The sequence below is a fragment of the Eulemur rufifrons genome, chromosome 13 (genome assembly GCF_041146395.1).
Source record: "Eulemur rufifrons isolate Redbay chromosome 13, OSU_ERuf_1, whole genome shotgun sequence".
Lineage (NCBI taxonomy): Eukaryota > Metazoa > Chordata > Mammalia > Primates > Lemuridae > Eulemur > Eulemur rufifrons.
Window position 1 is genome coordinate 7226340 of NC_090995.1, and position 20178 is coordinate 7246517.

Sequence of the window (20178 nt, forward strand, 5' to 3'; positions counted from 1 at the left end):
GCCTCCCTGCAACGTGCTCTGGTGACACAGACAGGCCCAACTTCATGGGGGTCTCCCGCATCCCCCCCAATTGCCTCTAGCACTCCCCTCTCCAGTGCAGATGGAAAAGGGGGCAACTCACCACATTCTCAGGTTCTCTGAACTCCCTTCCGACATTGGCCCTCTTTTCCCTCTAGCTTTTACTTATCTCTCCTAATAGCAAAAATAATAACACCAATCCTCCTTACCCAGGCTCAAGTGGAGTAATTTGGATTTTAAATAATCATTTTGTGCATGATCTTCATATTAATCCAACATTCCTAATTAAGTTTTTATAATGTAGGTGATGAGAATACCTATATTTCCCAAACTTTTTCTTTTTAACCCTAGGCATCATTCACTTGGGTTCTGGATGCGACAGTGAAATTTTGTATCTCCGTTGTCTTTTTCTAGTCTGCTTTTTCTTCTCTATCTCCTGTTTCTGTTATCGAGTGTCCACCTGCTCATTTTCCTCTGCTAAATTTCTCACCAAGTCTCAACTTTCTTTTCCCTTCTCCTCCAGGTTACAAGGTTCTGTAAATTACATATTGAATATTGTTTTCTTAAAATCATTTTTTGTTAATCTCCTATTGCTGTTGTTTTAGTTTAGACATTCCTTTATTCCTGCCTAGATTGTTGAAAAAGCCATTTGTGTTTTCCTTACTCCAATGCATTCTCAGACCTACCTCGGCTATCTTTCTTAACATAAATTACATGACATTTTTCTCTTATGTAAAAAACTTTTATAACTTTTACTGGCTAGATGATAGAGTCCAAAATCTTTAGCATGCCAAACATGTTTTTATAATTATCCCTATTGTTGCTTCTCATACCTCTACTCATCTTAAAGACTGAGGTCAAATTTCTCCTCTTCTGTGTAATCTTTTCAACTCCCCAGGCAGAAGCTGCCACTCAGCCCCTGGGTTGTCATGGCACCCTGTAGGTATTACCGTATGGCATTTTTCATACTGTGTTTTAATTATTTATTTACCCATTTGTCTACCATGTATACTGCAAGATCTCTGAAGGCAGGAACAAGGTCTTCCATTCCGTTTTATCTATGATGCTAGGCACAGTGCCCAGAATATAACATGCATTCATGACTCTGTGGGGATGAATGGAAGAATGTAGGGCAGTTCTGCTGTATACTTGGCACACAAAGTCACCACAACCCCAGCCTTCTGGCTTCCAAAAGAGGGACTATGCAAAAGAAAAAAAAAAAAAAAAAAGGTCTGGAGGGGTGGGAGGAAAATATATATAGATACGTAATGTTCCAAAAGGGTAGTTTGAAAAGAGTGGAGTAAGTGTTCTCAGAAGACAAGATTTCCAAGAGATTGGAGTGGTTTGAAAGCCTTATGGGACAAAGTATGAGTTTAGCTGAGGTTGAGAATTTAGGAAGATGGAGCAAGTAAGGTCAACCTAGGCAGATTAGAGCTGAATGTCATCTACATGGAGTGTGATAAAATGTAAGAGGGAAGTGAGATACAGAATGCCAGACTGCAAAGAATACTGCGTGCCTTTCTAAAATAATTAATTCTTTTTTCAGAAGGGGAAAATTTTTTGAGAAGGAAGTGAGATTTTGGGGAAGTTTAGAGATGCAAATCTTTTTAATCTTACACCCTAAGTCCTTCTTTATATCGTCTTATTTTTTGTCTTCTACTCATAGCATTATCCAACTCCATTTGAACCATCTTCAAATATGCAGGTGTTTTTGTTTTTTTTTTAAACTGTGCTGAACTGTTTCTGAGTATTATTTTCCTCACTAGCATGTAACTTGGTTTATTAAAATGCTTTGTGGACCAAACATATATTAAAACTCTGTTCCTCTCTATAAAGTGGTAAAGGAGTTAAGCACTTGAATTTCTGAGGCAAACTTCCTAGATTTGAATCATTAATTCTCTACAACTTGATGATGTGACCATGGGCAAGTTACTTCACCTCTCGACTGTGTTTCATTATCTGCAACATTGTAATTAGAGTAGTACCTACTTCACAGGGTTTTGGTGAGTATCAAGAATTAATAAATACTAAGTATATAAGACTGTGTCTTAATAGTAAGTGCTAGTATAATTATTATTTCGTCCTTTCCAAACTTTGTTTTTTAATTCCTTGTGGTATCTGTGTTAATTGCTAGTGTTGTCAAGTATATTACTGAGACTGAAATATGTGCATCTAGTTCTGATGATGTTTTATTTCATCACAAAGCATAGCATATAAAATAATTCCAAGCATATATCACACAGTTATAGCTTTTTCTTTATAAAAGCACTAACCAATCATATTTCTTATACTTACTTTTTTAAGAAAAAACCTTAATAATTGTCCTACTCCATTATAATAGATTTCCCTTTGGGTTTATATTCTGATCAGTTTCTTCCTTTGAAACTCTAAGTTCTTGTTTTTTAATCTATATCTACTGAGGTCCTAGTATTTTCTTGTGGACTTTGTGATTTCTTCATGTAGCAGTGAAGCAGTGACACTATCAGTTCATCATCGTACTTTTATAAATATTTTCCTGCCTCTTGTTTGTAATTTTATTTAAGTTAACTAAATGGTTTTTAATTACCAGAGATTTAAACTTTTGCATACGTGTAGCGATTGATGGTTTCCTTGTAACTTTGTCTATTGTTTTTAAGCCTCTGACGGATAGCTTTTGTTTCGCCTGTTAGATATCCATTCTCTCTTCGTCTGATAACAGCGTCCTTTCTCGTGGAAATTGCTATTGCACCATGCTTATTCCACGTGTTTGTGCATAGCTACTCCCATCCTCACTGCTCGGCATGGGCATGTGGTGTAGGCCTGGCACCGAGAGCACTGGCTCCTCTTGGACACAGCGCTTCAGTCGGCGCCAGTGTGCCTCAGCGCTGAGGCTGTGTTGGGACTGCTGGTAAAAGAGGGCCTGTGTTTATACTGGCATAGATAAGAGGATGAAATCTAAGCCTGGAGCTGCTGAAAGTCACTTTACTGCCAAGAGAGGAGAGCCTGCCTGGGAACTGGGGCAACACACGCAAAAGAAAAGCTGAGTTGAGAGATGGAGAGAGCAACACTAAGGCTCCATGAAATGAGCCTGGATCTCATCCCTGGAGAGTTCGGTTTTATCTTTTCACTTCAATTGGATTGTCATTTGCAACCAAGACACCTAATTAATTTAGCTTGGAAAATATTGGAAGGTTATTTTTAAGATACGGAATACCTTTTTTGAGAAGTAGGGAAGGAGCAAGGAGTGTGAAAGAGATTGAAGATAAAAGGGAAATAGGGATAAAGAAAGGGAGAGTGGCAATTTAAATTTCATCTATATGCTGATTAGCCTCAACTATCTATGTCCATTTCAGATCCCTTACCCGAACTCCAGACTCGTGTATCAAACCACTTATTTCATTTTCTGTTTGGAGAGCTCCAAAGAGGTATATCCATAGTTTTTTAAGAGAATGGACTCTAACAACTTAAGCTCATGTCCTAGTTCTTCTACTTATTAGCTATGACCCCGAGCAAGTTACTGAAACTCGCTATGCCTTGGTTTTTCAATCTGTATAATGGGGATAATAACTGTATTTGTTTCTATCAGATTATTATGAGGATTTAAGGATTCAATGCCCATAAAACTTTAGGATAGCATCTGGCTATTATTACTCATTTCCAAAATATTGGTTTGACTCCACACTCTGTACCCTCTGCCCAAATATTTCCTTCCTTAGCTTTTGCTAGGCCAGTAAATGGTACCACTCTCAATCTACTTGTAGTAAAGTGGGAGTGATTGAATATAACAAGCTACATAACTAATGGACAAAAGGTTTAAAATACTAGAAATAGAAGCCCAAAGTGTGGCCTTGCAATAAGGAGAGAAAATTCTTTTACATAATGTCGAGCTTAGTAGGCTATGCTAGGTTAACCGATTCTATTAAAGAGCAATTGAAATATTAATTGGGTGAGTGTTATTATCTAATGCATGTCTTAAAATATCACTTCACTGCTAGTCACTATTGTATGTACAAATAGTTTCTAGATACTGAGGTTTCAACAGTGAACCAAACATGAAATCTCTGCCCAGCTTAAGCTTACATGTTAGCAGGGGAAGACAAATGAACAAGTAGATACATAATAAAACGGTGTTATAAAGAAAAATAAAATAGAATGAGGGGCTTAGGTAGTACGGAGGGTGGATGTTGTTCTTTTGAATAGGGTGACCACGGTTGTCTTCTCTGATGACTTCTAAGCAGAGACTGGAGAGAAGGAGGTGGAGGGAGAAATATCTGGGAGAAGAGCATTCTAGGCAGATGGGACAGATGGCAGTGCAAAAGGCCAAGTTCAACGAGCATGAGGAGGAGCAAGGAAGACCACAAGATGGGAGCATGGTGACCAAGTGAGAGATAGAAAGTCACAAAGACTTGGTAGGGCAGATTATGTGGACAATTTAAGAATGGTTTTTACTCTGAGTGGAATGGGAAAACACAAAAGGTCTTTCAGCAGAGAAGGGACTGGATCATTCAGGCTGCTGTGAGGGCAGGCAAGAGTGGAAAGAGGGAGAGTAATTGGACCTCTGTACGTGCAATCCAGGGGAGAGAGGATTGTGGTTAGGAGTAACGCAGTAAGTGGAGCTGTGAAAAATGGGAACAAAGGATGTCTTTTTCTGCTGATGTAGCTGAAAAGATAAAACAAAAGCCTTGAGCTTAGAGATTGCTAGCTTTGTCTTCCTCTCACCTCCCAATCTAATCTATCAGCTAATCCTATCAGGCTATCTTCAAAATATATGTTGAATTTATTATATTTTTAAACACAGAGCCTGAGGAAGATTTTACCAATATATCAGAGTCAACAGATAAGATGAGACCTGTCTGACTTCCCTGCAACACATTCTTGAATTCGTTTTCTCAGTTAATCTTCATAATAGCTTCATTCCACAGATTTGGACACTGTGACTCAAAGTGGCTTTAAAATCTCTCTGAGGTTCTCTGAGGTTCTGTGTAGTAAATGTGTCCCCAGCATCCATAACTGCTGTCTGTTTCCATCAAAGCCTTTGTGTTGGCACTTACGGATGAGAGAACAAACGGAACGACTTCAAGGTTGAAGGACAAGAAAACAAGGGATTCATACTAGATTCCTGCAGTTTTTGCAGTAAACCATGAGCTTTAACAACTGAGAGTGAGAAGGGTGTCAAGGATGGAGAGTGGAACTAGGAATAGAGACTTGAAAAGTGGGGAGAATGTTTGGCAAAGCCATTGTGGGATGGAAATAAAGGATCAATATCTGATGAATTAGAGGACACTGGAGAAGCAGTGACGGCTCTACTGACATTAGCTGCTGTGCTACTGAAAGGAACTCTGTCCGCCAAGTGTCATGACTGTAGCAGTGACCCATAATCCACTTGCAGGGTCACATAGAGTGTGAGTCGGAATGACACAGGAGGCACAGAAAATGATCAAGAGCCTGAGGATGACTTGGGCAGAAATTTATACTTATTTTGAGCTTCCACGGAGTGGGAATTCTCGTCTATCATTTTCATTATTTATTATAGGCCATGAAGTTTTGCCTGTTTTCTTAGATACTCAAGGAACCTGATTTTTGTTCTTTATTCATGAGACTCTATGCATTCTACCTCCATTTTTTTTTTTTAAATTTGTCAATTATATGTGCTTTCTGAGGTGGACTTGTCTTACCACCTCTACCTGACAGACCTTACAACAGTTTTTTTTTTTTCATTCTTTGAAAACTTTTGAGATTTGGCTAAATATTTCTCTTCACCCAAAACCTACTAACCTCCTAATATATTTCAGTATCAATGTACATTTTTTTTACAACAATCATTTTAATAGACTTTATTTTTTAGAGCAGTTTTAGGTTTTCAGAAAAAGTGAGCAGGAAGTACAAATAGTTTCACTTATCATTACCATGTTTCATTAGTGTGGTACATTTGTTGCAACTGATGAACCAACATCAATACATTATTATCAACTAAAGTCTATAGTTTACATTACAGTTCATTCTTTCTATGAGTTTTGACAAATGCATGTCACCAATGTATCTATCATTACAGTATCTTCCAGAATAGTTTTACTGCCCTAAAATATCTCCTATGTTCTGCCTATTCATCCCTCCCTCTCTTTTCTCATTTGGGGCTATTTTAAACTCCAATTCCTTTTGTCTCTTTTAATATTCTACCATGAACCTCAAGGTCAAACCCTAGAAGTTCAATATTCCAGTCTCTGGTTACCTCTTTCTAACCTACTAGCTTTTTCATATCTATCCTTATTCTTCTCCTGTTTTTCAAGTTTATATTGATATTCTGATCAATTTTTCCAAAATTATATCCAGGTCTATCTCCCTGAACATGGCCATGCTTCCTTGATTATTTTAGCTTTTCTTTCATCTCACTTAATTTCCTTCCCAAGTTTATCCATTATATCTTGACCTTGATACAAGTGTTTTAGTCTCTGCTCCTAGCCTTGGGCATGCAATGTCAGCTAAGTAAAGTCACACTATCCTGCAGACTAGCAGCAATGAACAATGTCAGTCATACGAACCTCAGTTCAATCCTCAGCACCACTGATCTATTCTTTTACCTATTCTGATTTAGATTCACTCTCACTTTCTTCAATATCTATTTCAATCTCTCCCCACTCTCCTGCAGACTGTTATGTAATACCTGTCCCCATCACTGTCAACACACTTCAACTCCTATTTTATCATGAAATTTGAAGCATTGAGAAACCATCTTTCTCGAACTCCCAACCTCTTACCTATCGATTTAACTATTAAACACATTCTCATCATACTTCTTCAGTATCAAAGCAACATCTTTACTTCATCAAAATCAATTCTCAATTGAATCATTTTCCTGTTTCTTCTGGGATATTTATCCTTCACCTATTAAGTTCCTTTTCTTATATTAAATTCTCCTTATTTCTTTTTCTTGCTCAGCTTATAATTATATTCAAGTCCCATTAACCTAAACACAAAAAATAAAAACTCTACCCAAACCAGTGACCCTTCCAGCTATTATCTCTTTCTCTCTTTTCTTTGCCATCCAAATTTTCTGCAAGAGTGATACACACGCATGTTACTTTTACCTTTTCACCTCCCATTTTTTTCCCATAATCTTTTGCAATCTGTCTTCTTCTCCCACCATACTACCAAGAGTTGTCAGTCCTTACCACTGATGTCTCAGATAGTTTTGACATTGCTAGTTATAGCTTAGTTTTTGAAACTCTCTCTTTTTTTTTAAATAAATTCATCTTCATTTGTCAATTCTTAAGTGATAGCTTTCTTCAGGGTTTCATCCTAAGATTAGCCCCGTGATCTTATGCTGCGTGCTCTTTTTGGCAATCTGATGCACTTTCATGCTTTCAATAGCACCATACGCTGATGACTCTCAAATGTATACCTCCTACTGTGCCCTGTCAGTGAGCTTCGGAGCCCCACGTAACTGTGAATATACCATAGGCACATCCAACTCACCCCATTCTAAATTGATCTTCTCCTAAATCTTTTTTCAGCAATCCCTTTCCCAATTATTAATAGTTACACAGCCATCCTCTTATGTATGAACCTATGAGTTATCCTTGACTCCCTCTTCCCCTCACTTTAGTCAATGCATTCTATTGACCCCATCAACTTTGTATCTCTAATTACATAGTTTTCATTTCACTCACATTATTAATGCCGTAAGACAGAGTCTCCTTACTTTTTGATTGGAATGTTGCAAAGGTCTCCTAAATCTTGGCCTGCTTTCCATACTATTTCTCACTTTTCTACCTTTACTTCTGCTCCTGTTTGTCAGTAAACATTCCTCTGCCAATCCCTCTTTACCTAGCTCACTACTCCTCGATACTTCGTCAGCAGCATACATTTCTCCTCCTCCAGGAAGTTTACCCTGATTCTAACTTCCTCTTCTAAGTTCCCCTCCATCATTGCACTTACTGCATTGTACTATAAATATCTAGTTTAATCGCTGTGTTTTTCATTAGGGTAAGATCTCCTGAAAAGCAAGAATCACGTTTTATTTATCTTTGTGTCTCCAGAGCCTATCACAATGTACGGCACACAGAGACTGGTGACGAAATATTTTTGTTATTGATATCTCTATCTTATTCACACTTTCAGCCTTCTATAGGGCCTTGACCATGGCATGTGATTAATACTTTTTAAGTGGTGTATGTTTAAAAATAGCGATAAAGCCCCCAGGTAAATATCTGTTTTCTATTGTGAATACATTAATGAATTAAAATATCTATAATGGAAATATATTTACCCATTAAAAATAAAGAATTACCGAACTTTAAGCCCACTGCAGATTTTTCTTCTGTTTAGTTTTGGGGACATTTTATTTCTCAGAAAATAACATGATTGACATTATTACCACTAAATAGTATCTTCTTATCAACTCCAATATTATATGTCTACCTTCAAAAAAATTCTTTACTCTTATAAAACTACATGGGTGGGAGAAGTGACAAAAGAATCCAGTATTGTTCTAGAATTTTAGAAATTGGAGATAGGATCCTCTATGGGGCTATGTTTTAACTTTGAAACACTATTTTTAATTAGTTACATGCTAAGTATAAATATTTTATACCAATTTTACATATTTTTAATTTAGTCTACTTCTTTCTTTTCCAATTTCCTGGTTTCTGACTTCATTCCATTGTTATATCTATTTTCCTCGGGGGGGGGGGGTAAGATGATTCCTGCCATATAATTTGGACCTTGATATTAGTTAGGATGAGGAAATTTAATGTCTAGGTGGCTGAAACTCTCAGGTTAAATTAACCTGAAGAATTATCTATAGGGTATTTTTCAATCCAAAACTGTTGGTTATGTTCTCCATGTAAAAATAAATCTTCCATGGTTATAATCATCAAACTTTTTCTTCATATAACCCTCAAAAAAATTTTTAAACTACATATCTTTCCACATTTATAACAGACATATTAAATTTGTATTCATTTAGACAATTGTAAAGGGTGCAATTTCCAGACTATATGAGTCATTACCTCTTAAACCCATACCTACCATTTCCTACTCTGCTAAATACTGTGAGCCTTTTAGGGATGGGAATCTGCAAACTACATTTCCCAGGCTTCTTTGCCATCTGACTTCCTCTGAATTTCCACCAGGGAAACCACTGTAGATGTCAGATAGAAAAAGGAGAAGACCTTTTGCTTTAAATGGTTATTTCATTGGCTCAGCGGTAGTGGCACAGGCAGCATTTTTTGGCAATTCCAGCCCTGACTGAGGGGCATGCCTTCATCAGTTACACAATCAACTGGGGCATTAGTAGCTCCTGGTATCTCTGTTTTTCTCCTTCTCCCTTTTTGTGTATCCAATGTCCCACACTGTTCTTTTGCTCTTTCATTCCTTCTAGCATCTTTGTAATCGAGCTCCCATATTAAATTCTACTCTATTTTGAAATTCTATGAGTGGTTTCAATTTTCCTGAGTGAACACTGGCTTATGTGTGCTGTGTTGTAAATAGCAACAATTTAAAATGAAATTGTCAAGCCACTTTTTAAATATATCCAGTAGAATCTAAATATAATAGTGATTTGATCCCACACTTTAGTAAGTAGAACATTTACATCATTTTATCTTTGAACAACAAAATTTTTATCCAAATACAATAGAAATGTATGTTTGAAAGTCTTTAATTGATCATCAAACTATGTTTTCGCATCAAAAAGATGCATGTCAATTAAAATTAAATTTTTTACTGAACAACCTGTGACTATAAAACAAGCAAGGCCTCAGTGACTTAGAGACAACATTAAGTGGTCTAACTTAAATGTACTCTGAGACACAAATAGAAAAGAGAAAGGGAAGAGGGTAGAAAAAAAATTGAAAAGATAATTGCCTACATTTGTTAAAAGCAACATGTCCCAGAAGCTCAATGAACCTTTAGCAGTGTAAATACAAAAATAAACAAACAAACAAAACATATCTAGAAACATCACTATTAAATTTATAAACATGAAAAAGGAAGAGAGAATTGTAAAACAGCCACTTACACAAACCTAAAGATACTACATATAAGGAACAAATGTACAAATGATGGCTAACTTCTCACCAGAAACAATATATGGCAAAATGCAATAGAATCACATCTTTAAGGTGATGAACATTAAAAAAAAAAAACAAAAAAAAAAAAACAAAAAACTTGTCAACTCAGAGTTTAATATCCAGTAATAATATCAATTAAAAAATGAGGGTTAATGAAGACATTTTAAGGTAAACAAAAGTTGAGAGTATATGCCACATTGTAGGAACATACTTCAAGACATTCTAAAGAAAATTCTTCAGGTTCAAGGTAAATGATACCAGCAAGGAGCTCAGATATACGGAAGGAATATAGAGCCCCAGGTGTAGTTGATTAATGATTAAATACCAGCAACTGTTTCTTTTTTCTTGTTACACCTTCGAAAGATAACTAATTGCTTGAATCATAAACTATGATATTTTATTATGGAGTAAATAAGATATAAATATATGACTACAAGAGTGCAAAGGATAGAGTGAGTATAAATGAAATTATATTGCTGCAAGTTTATTACTTTTTTATGTGAAGTGGTACAACATTAATTTTAGATAGAATGTGATAAGTTACAAAAATATAATGGGATACAGCTAAAAAAGCAACAGAGGAAATAAAACAAAATACTAAAATGTATTTATTTAACTGAAAGAAAGGCAGAAAAAGAAGAAACAGAGGAAAAATTGGGACATATAAATCAAATAGTAAATTACAAATCTAAACTCAACCATTCAACAATTTATCAGGAAGACATAACTATAAATGTGTATGCACCTAGTAAGAGAGCTTCAGAAAACTGAAGCAAATTCTGACAGATCTAAAGAAAGAGAGATTTCAATTCTCTTTCTGAGAATTGAAAGAATGAAGAGAAATATATAAGCATGTATAAATGTACCTTGATTAGATCCCAGAACTAAATGATTATTTTCTAAGTGATCACGATTTTATTATTTTCCAATAACAGTACATTTTTAAAGGAAGACAATAGTATGAATTGTGTTTGTTATTATAATGTGATTTCATCACGTGTCACATACTGACAAAATGTTTGGGTATAAGTTTGACAAAGGTAAGACTTTCTTCCAACTTCTTTTCTATTATAGAAAATATTTTAAAATTCAGCTTCATTTTGCCATCTATATTTCTTTCCACAAAGTTCATGAAATAGTTTTGAGTGAGACTACTGCATTCAACACTACCACCTAACACTTGCCTAAACACGTCACACTTAAATGAAATTGGCTTCTAGGAGTTATAATTGAACCTTTAGGTATGAGAGAAATAAATAAATGAATTCTTACCTTAAAGACTAGTTCTCCTACCAAGCCATTCCATGTCCCATCCTCTTGTGGGCTTCCGTATTTGTGATCCGGTGCAACATAAATTTCATAGTTAAAACCCAGGTAGTTTGATAAGGCATCCAAAACATCAATGGAGAAGCCCTGGTATTTCTTCGGTTTACCCAAGACATTTTCAGAGACCATTACAAAAGGTTCTTCCTATATGGAAATAAGGGGAAATGTTTGATGTCAATCTATACTGCTTCCTAAAATCAAAGATTCATTCTTTAAGGAGTTTTAATTAAGTCTAAAATTTTTCTTTATACTTTGAGAGAATTAAATTAGGAATATAATTTACACATTACTAATGTATCATATTATTGAGCAATGTTTAATCATCCAATTTCTTATCATCTTTCATTTAATTATCGGTGTATCAAAACTTAGACGAAAGTGACTAAAGAAGTTTAGGAGCCATGAGTTCATTTTCCTTGCCATCTCAGGATCTAAGATTCATCAAAAACAAAATTATATTTAAGAAACTATAATTTATTATATTTATTCTCAAAAATTTATTGTCTATATATATAAAAATACATAAAATAATATTTTAACAGATATGATCTACATACAACTCTGAAAGGATAAATTTCTAAGAACATATAATTTAGCTGAAATTTATAGCATCACATTTACTCAGAGTTGTTTGCTAAGAAATTTTGTAACGTTGATATACACACATATTTCATTGCAAAAATAGCTTCTCCATGACTGCTATGAGAAATTCACTTACCTTTTTTGTAAACTGTCTAATTTAGTAAATTCAGCAAATTGGTTTCTGCTTCTACCTCTTTTATCTTTTCCCATTTTTGTCTTCTTAAAGCTAACAAATAGGTCCCTTTCACTTTTTAGAACACCTGGTGTTAAGAGAGCTCAATTGGATTGAAACATGCTGTCAGACTACAGAAAATTAGATAATCTATTCCTTAATTTTCTAAACTAGTTCAGAAATCTTTTGGCAACAGTAATATTTACAGATAATCATTCATAGTGCATGTTTTCCATCCAGCCCCCTGGGCAGGCTAATATTTCTCCTTGGGTCTAAGCCAGAATACCCAAAGATTTTTCTCTTTGAATCATTTTTCCTTAGGGACTCACAAAATAGCCTTCATTGAAATGTAAAATAATACTTCACTTTTGGCTTTTCTTCAGAGACACTAAGTAAGTGGCTTATAAAATCACTGCACCTATTATAGGAATATTGTCTACCATACCACTCAGTTTTCTCCCTAAACATTACCACGAGATAAACTTTTTAATTTCTCAGGGTCGAAGAGCTTCATTTTGCTTTAGTAGTGCCTTTTGTAAATGATGAAAATAATGTAACTACTTATGGATGTATCCCTTTTCACTTTGGATATACAGAAAATCAGTACTAAGTTTTTGATGCTCATCTACAACTATGTTGATATTGTGATATTTATAATATTTCTTTAATTTTGGTTTTCTAAACTACTTATGTTTTCTCATTTTGAAAATGTATTTTTAACTGTTCACTTTATTTTAAATGGGACAGCTTTATTCTTTATTTCAGAATATTACAGAAGTACAAATGTTTTGATTACATGATTTGCTTTTGTGCAGTTTGAGTCCAAGTTATAAGCATGCCCATAATTAAGGAAGCATGCATTGTACCCATTAAGTGTAAATTTACCCGTCCCCTCTTCCCTCCTCCCACCTACTTGGTTTCTGTTGAGTGCACATGGGTGTTGTTTGGTTAGTTCCAATTTAATAATGAGTTCATGTGGTTTTCCATTCTTGCTATACTTTGCTTAGAAAAATGGTCCTAGTTCCATCTAGGTTGTTACAAAAGGTAATAGCTCACCATTTTTATGGCTGCAGAGTACTCCATAGTATACATATATCTTATTTTATTAATCCACTTATGCATTTCTGGACACTTGGGTTGATTCCACATCATTGCAATTGTGAATTATGCTGCAATAAATATTCAAGTGCAGATGTCTTTTTGATAAAATGACTTTTTTCCTTTGGGTGAATACCCAATAGTGGGATTACTGGATCAAATGGTAGGTCTACTTTTAGTTCTTTGAGGTATCTCCATACTATTTTCCATAGAGACTGCACTAATTTGCAGTCCCCCCAGCAGTGTATGAGTGTTCCCTTCTCTCCACATCCATGCCAACATTTATTGTTTTGGGACTTTTTGATAAAGGCCATTCTCACTGGGGTTAGGTGATATCTCATTGTGGTTTTGATTTGCATTTCCTTGATGATTAGAGATGTTGAGAATTTTTTTTCATAGTTCTATTGACCATTAGTCTACCTTCTTTTGAAAAGCTTCTGTTCATGTCTTTGCTCACTTTTTTATGGAGTTGTTTGATTTTTCTCTTATTGATTTCATTGAGTTCTTTATTGATTCTGGTTATTAGTCCTTTATAGGATGTATAGCATGTAAATATTTTCTCCCATTCTGTGGGTTGTCTATTCACTCTTTTGATTGTTTCCTTGGCTGTACAGAAGTTTTTAGTTTAATCAAGTCCCATTTGTTAATTTTTGTTGCTGTGATTGCCTTTGGAGTCTTCTATAAAAATTCTTTCCCTAAGCCAATATCTAGAAGAGTTTTTCCAACATTTTCCTCTAGAATTCTTATAGTTTCACGTCCTAGGTTTAAGTTTGTTACTCATCATGAATTAATTTCTGAGAGTGCTGAGATGTGTGGATACTGTTTCAATCATCTACCTGTGGCTAACCAAGTTTTGCAGAACCATTTATTGAACAGGGATTCTTTTCCCCAGTATGTTTTTGTCTGCTTTGTCAAACATCAGATGGCAATATGAGGATGGTTTTATATGTGGGTTCTCTGTTCTCATCCACAGGTCTATGTCTCTGTTTTTGTTGCCAGTACAATGCTGTTTTGATTATTACAGCCTTGCAGTATAGCTTGAAGTCTGGGAAAGTGATGCCTTCCCGATTTGTTCTTATTGTGTAAGGTTGCTATTCAGGGTCTTCTCTGGTTCTATATGACGTGTAGAACTATTTTTCCTAGATCTGTGAAAAATGACATTGGTATTTTAATGGGGATTGCATTGAATCTGTAGATCACGTTGTGTAATACAGACATATTAACAATGTTGATTCTGCCGATCCATGAGCATGATATGTTTTTCCCTCTGTTTACGTCCTCTACTGTTTCCTTTCTCAGCGTTTCATGGCTCTTCCTGCAGAGGTCTTTCACCTCCTTAGATAAATATATTCCTAGATATTTTATTTTCTTTGTTGCTGTTGTGAAAGGTATTGAGTTTTTGGTTTGATTCCCAGCTTGACTGTTGTTGGCGTATATGAATGCTACTGATTTGTGTACATTGATTTTGTCACCTGAGACTTTGCTGAATTTGTTTGTCAATTCCAGGAGTCCCTTGACAGAGTCTTTGGGGTTTTATAAGATCATATTGTCAGCAAAGAGCAATAGTTTGACCTATCCTTTCTCCATTTGGATGCCCTTGATTTCCTTCTCTTATCTGATTGCTCTGAGTTAAATTAATCATAAATGAATAGCTAGATAGAGTAGGTTACTGCTAGCTGTCTCCCAGAAGAAAATTAGCAGTTTTCTTCTCTAATTATAATTCTTTTTTTATATTTTAACACTACTGAGAATAAAGACAATCTGCAGTCCTATTTCGGACAAAGAGAGGGCACGCGAGTAATTCTGGCCAATATGACGTAGGCAGGGTGGTTTGTGCCACATCCCTCGCTGCCCTTTCTACTGCTTGCCAGCTGGAATGAACACGTAATGGATGGTCCTCTGTAACTATCTGAGACCACACACAGCAGAGAAACAAGATAAAAGTCTCTGTTCCTGACACTTGGAATGCTGTATCAGACTTGGAATGACTCTCCAGGGTTCTAGAACGTCAGAAAGAAATTTCAATCTTTTTTTGCTAAGCTACTGATTTTTTCCTGTTATAGTAGTACGATTTCATTTTAGTGAATATTGACATATTGTTAGCTCAACATATAAAAGGTTTTGAGAGTGCATCACATTTCTAATAATACTGACTTGTTTAATCTAAATGACATCATAATAAATGAGTACAAAGTGAACACTCAATCAATTCTTTAATCTTATGGGTAAAATACAACACTCTTGGTGATTCCAAATATTTATATGTTTAAAGTATATAATAAAACTTTCAGAAAATTGGCAGACTTTTTGACTTTTCATTCAATTTTTTGGGCAAAATATAGACCTAGGCAATGGCATTGTACAAATACATATGTCCTGAGTTCATTAGAATCAGAATGGATTAAAGGAATTTCAAAATAAAGATCAAATTCATAGAGCATGTAAACATGATCAGGAAGTCCCATAATTAATATAGCCTTAAATGGTCTGTGTCATGTTGTAAGTGATGGCATAAGAAAGCGTGTATTTATTTTAGGATATGCAACTTATTCATCTCTAGGTTTTGAATATCTATCAATAGGCAAACCAACTGAAAAAGGGTTCATAGAAAATATTATTTAATTGTTTTTTCTAGCAATAATTTTGGGTCATATGCATTCTCTATTCTTCAGAACCTTCAAAATCTAACAATCTATTATGTTTAGCAATAAGTTAATTATGAGGAAGTTGAATAACACTCTTTGAGGTGATACTTAAAAAAATTAAGAACTTAACTACAGTGTATAGCTGAATGATAGATGTAGCAAAAATAACATTCCAATGTTCATGTTCATATGAACTATTAGTGATTCTTTTTCATTTTTACTCATATCTCTTTGGAGCAACTGTTTAATATACTCAACTGTCTTATTTTCTTAGTATGCTAAACTTCTTTCTCAAAATAACTTCAAATCAAATTTCATAAGAAAATCCCTAGGCAAATGGATTTGTTGCCAAAATCTGTTCCTAGCAATGCCACCTAGAATGGATTAAAGACGCAGAATAGAAATGGTTATACTCAGGGTCCTTTTAAAGAGAGTTGATGAATTATTGATGAACATGCCTTTTAAATTTTATGCCTTAAATAAATCTTTATTGCATCCTATCATTTCTCATATGGATAAATGTTTTTAAAGCTTTGTTTTTAAGCTCGGTTACAGATTTGTATCACTATTTACAAATTCTAACTCAGGCTAGTTGTTTATGAGGACCATCAGCCAATATATTGGGCAGGTAAACACAGCAATAGGAATTAAATTGAAGCTCTGGGAACCATTATATAATAGAAAAGATATTTGTTCCTTCTCTGTGACAGTGTATAGTTTGGTTTAATCACTTTTATCTATGAACTTATGTCTAAAATTTATTCACTCATTAATTTATTCATTTAAAATTCATTGAGCAGCTACTGCATCAAGGCACTATATTCAATATAGTGAGAAATATGGTAAAAAGTCATAGGCCTCACTTTCAAAGTAATTATAACCTAGTAGTGGGAAAGATACTCAATGTACTCAAAAAATATAAAGCAAAACAAAAAGCAACGCACACCATAACTGGTGCCAACAAAACAACAAAGAAATACAGTAGAAACCATAAAAAAAATCATAATTTTTGGAGTTAACATATATTCACTTTTTTAACAGATGAGAAAACTTAGGAACAAAGAGTTCATCTCAAAGTCACAGTAAGTTACAGTAGAGGGAGGCATCATAATTTCTCTTACTTTAACTTTACCTCTCTGAACCAACCACACCATGTTTTCAACATGTGGATTAAAATCCAGTTTATCTCCAATTTTAACACAATTTAAGGTTGTACTAGACTGGGAGAAACTCCACATATGTGACAGAAAAAAAACCCACAAAGAAAATATCTTTATTTTAGGCCTCATATTATTTCTTAAAATAAATCTTTGAATACAATGTCCAAAACAAAAATTAAAGAAATCAGGTGAAAAGAAATAATTCTTCATATATTTGACCCAGCAGAAATAGCAGACCACAGAAATAGATCTTTCAAGAATTCAGATATTAGAATTTTTAGATACATATTACAAATATTATATTTACTGTGTTAGAAGAAATAAAGGGCAAGTTTCCTTTTAATTAACAGGAAATCACATAAAGCATCACTACAGAGTTGAAAACAATTTGAGAATTAGAAAAGACAATTAACAAAACTAAGAACATAGTGACTGAGTTTATTAGCAGATTAGAAACAGATGAAGAAAGAATTAGTGAATTGTAACAGGTCAGAATACCCACAATGGAAGAAGAATAAACAAAAGAATAGAAAATCCCAAAGCAGGAATAAATAAAAGAGGAATAAAAACAGAGGTAGTGTGATAATCCCAAGCATTGTCAAGCATGCAAAGAAATAGGAGCTATCATTCTCTCCTGCCGGGTGTGTAAATTTGTATAACCACTTTGAAAAGCACTTTGATTTATCTAGCAGAGTATGAAGATACTTATATACAAGCCAATATTACCTGCTTTTGAGTGTTACATGAATATTTATCTAAGTATGAAGATATGTATAGCTATATCCTAGCAATTCCAGTCTCAGGGTGTGAATACAAGACAATACTGGGCACCAAAATATATGTCCAAGAATGCTTATAGCAGCATTGTCTGTAATAACCCAAATCTGGAAATAATCGAAAAATCCAGATACACATCAAAATGGAAAAGATAAATATATTGTGGTATATTTACGGAACTGAATACTAAACAACTTAAAATTGAAGTAACTAGAGCTATACATTAGGATTAATGAATTTTTAAAAGGATGAATAGAGTGAAAAAAAGTAATATCCAAAGAAAAGACTCTGATTCCATTTATGTAACATTTAAAAACAGGAAAAAATTACCTACATTATTTAAGAATTTACACTTAGGTGGAGATACCATAAAGAAAATCAAGGAAGCGGTTATCTCTGGGTGGTTAGCTCTGGGATGCTGGGGAGAATATGATCAGAAAGATGATAAGGTGAGACGGCTTCAGTGGTAATGACAACATTCTATTTTTTGTTCTGGACAATGGTTTCCTAGGGGTTACTTTATTATTTATTAATTAATGGTTTATGCTTTTCTTATATGAGTATTATGTTGCAATATAAAATAAAAATCAAGACAAAATGTGTTAACTAGGACCAGATAATAGAGGCACTGAAGCCATATTAAAATGTCTGCTTTTTATTTAACGGGGAACTGGAGCTTTTGTGGAAAGAAAATAGGATAATAAGAAAGTAATCTTGAGAGTAGAGTATAGAATGGACTGTGGCAGGAGAGAGGATTAGAGGTCGGTTGCAACAGCCCAGATGACAGGAGATGATGCCCTGTGCCTATTTAACGTATATTTTCAAAGTGTAAGTAGATGGCTTTGAGTTGTCTATTACAGAGAAAAGAGGGGAAAAGAAATGATAAAATCCTGCTATTAAAATTCATTTTCCAGCAATTAGTTTCAAGGAGTATTAATAGGACTTGAGTCTAAAATGGTGAAAACCTGTCTGCCTATTAAATGAAAACAAATTGCTGATTACAGTTTGCTGATCATTTGCATGACAGATTCTCTAAGCACAAGCCTCGGCAACTGGAACAAACGAAGCTTTCACAGAGTGTCTGTAGTTTATCAATCTAAGTGCATTAGCATAAGGATCCATAGACCTTCTTGTAGAAAATGGTGTTTCAGCGGTTGATAATTTTCATATTAGCAAGGATTTATTCACATCACTTGTTGAGTTATTCGATAATAACTTCATAATTCTGAATTTGTATTCAGTCACTTAAAAAATCTCATGCTAATTGCTTAGTTGATTTACGACACTGCAACTTGCAGATTTTGCAGTTAATTCCCATATTTTAGTAACTATGTAATATTGTTTGCTAGTGATAGAGTATGAAGAAAGCAACTGACATTTTTGATGGGTCCAAACTGCAAGCTCTACTGCCAAGACTTTGCTGAGACCTGTTTAGAGATTTTAATATGCATGACTTTACAGGCTGCCCGGACAGCCCAACCTAGGTATGAGTCAATGGAAATTTTCTGCTCACACACACAGCTCAAAGCCATTAAAGAAAGAACAAGAATATTTCTTAATGGTCTGTTTAAATTTTTTTTTCTTCATAAAACATGCTCCTGGCTGAAACAAGCAAGAGTTGTCTTTATGCATGGTGTGAGCTTGTATTTTGCTCCGGGATGACATATTCCACTTTGATATATGCAGAATTAATGACCACCATTCTCCTTGGGAAAATCTCATTATTTTTTATAGAACACATATGAGTATTTGAAATTTTTATAAGTCCAAAAACGCTAAAAGTATGGAATTTGTTATTAAAATGATATCAAGACACCAGAATAAAAAAACAAACCTAAGGAACAGTTGGAGAGGAAGAAACAATCAAGGTGTTGTAAACAATAAGAATATCTGAACTGCATGGAGTGAAGAAGAGCAGATCACGAGGATATGCAATGAAAACAAAAAAGGGCTTTGTAGAAAGATTTTATGGAGTAGTAAATGTTTAGAAAACATGCATTAAACATTTTTTTTAAATCCTTGCTTAAATAATTTTACCAAACAAAAAGATTCAATTATAACTGATAGAAGTAAATAAAAATATTTAGTCAACCTAACTTCCTAAACTCATATCTTACATATTATTTCTGATTTCTATCTTGTAGGCAATTATTTAAATAAAAATATTTTAAGTTGAACACAAAGCTAAAGCTATTGTTATGCAAGGTGATTCATTTTAAAAATAAAATGCTTCATTTTAGACACTGCTTTTAAATAATGAAATGATCACATCTTAGTGACTTAGAGACTTAATGGAGAGTGGATAAAACAACAAAAAAAAATGTTTTCTTACAAGAGAATCTGAAAGAAAT

General features: G+C 34.4%; 1 protein-coding gene across 2 annotated transcripts in view; it reads right to left on the bottom strand.

Annotated features, from left to right (window-relative positions):
* The window catches only part of GRID2 (glutamate ionotropic receptor delta type subunit 2), a 1124557-nt gene that overhangs the window by 228381 nt on the left and 875998 nt on the right, over window positions 1-20178 (bottom strand). For both annotated transcript variants that reach the window (XM_069485505.1, XM_069485506.1), the window contains one exon: window positions 11340-11537. In XM_069485505.1, coding sequence (XP_069341606.1) covers window positions 11340-11537 — 198 coding nt within the window. The remainder of the gene's footprint in view (window positions 1-11339; window positions 11538-20178) is intronic.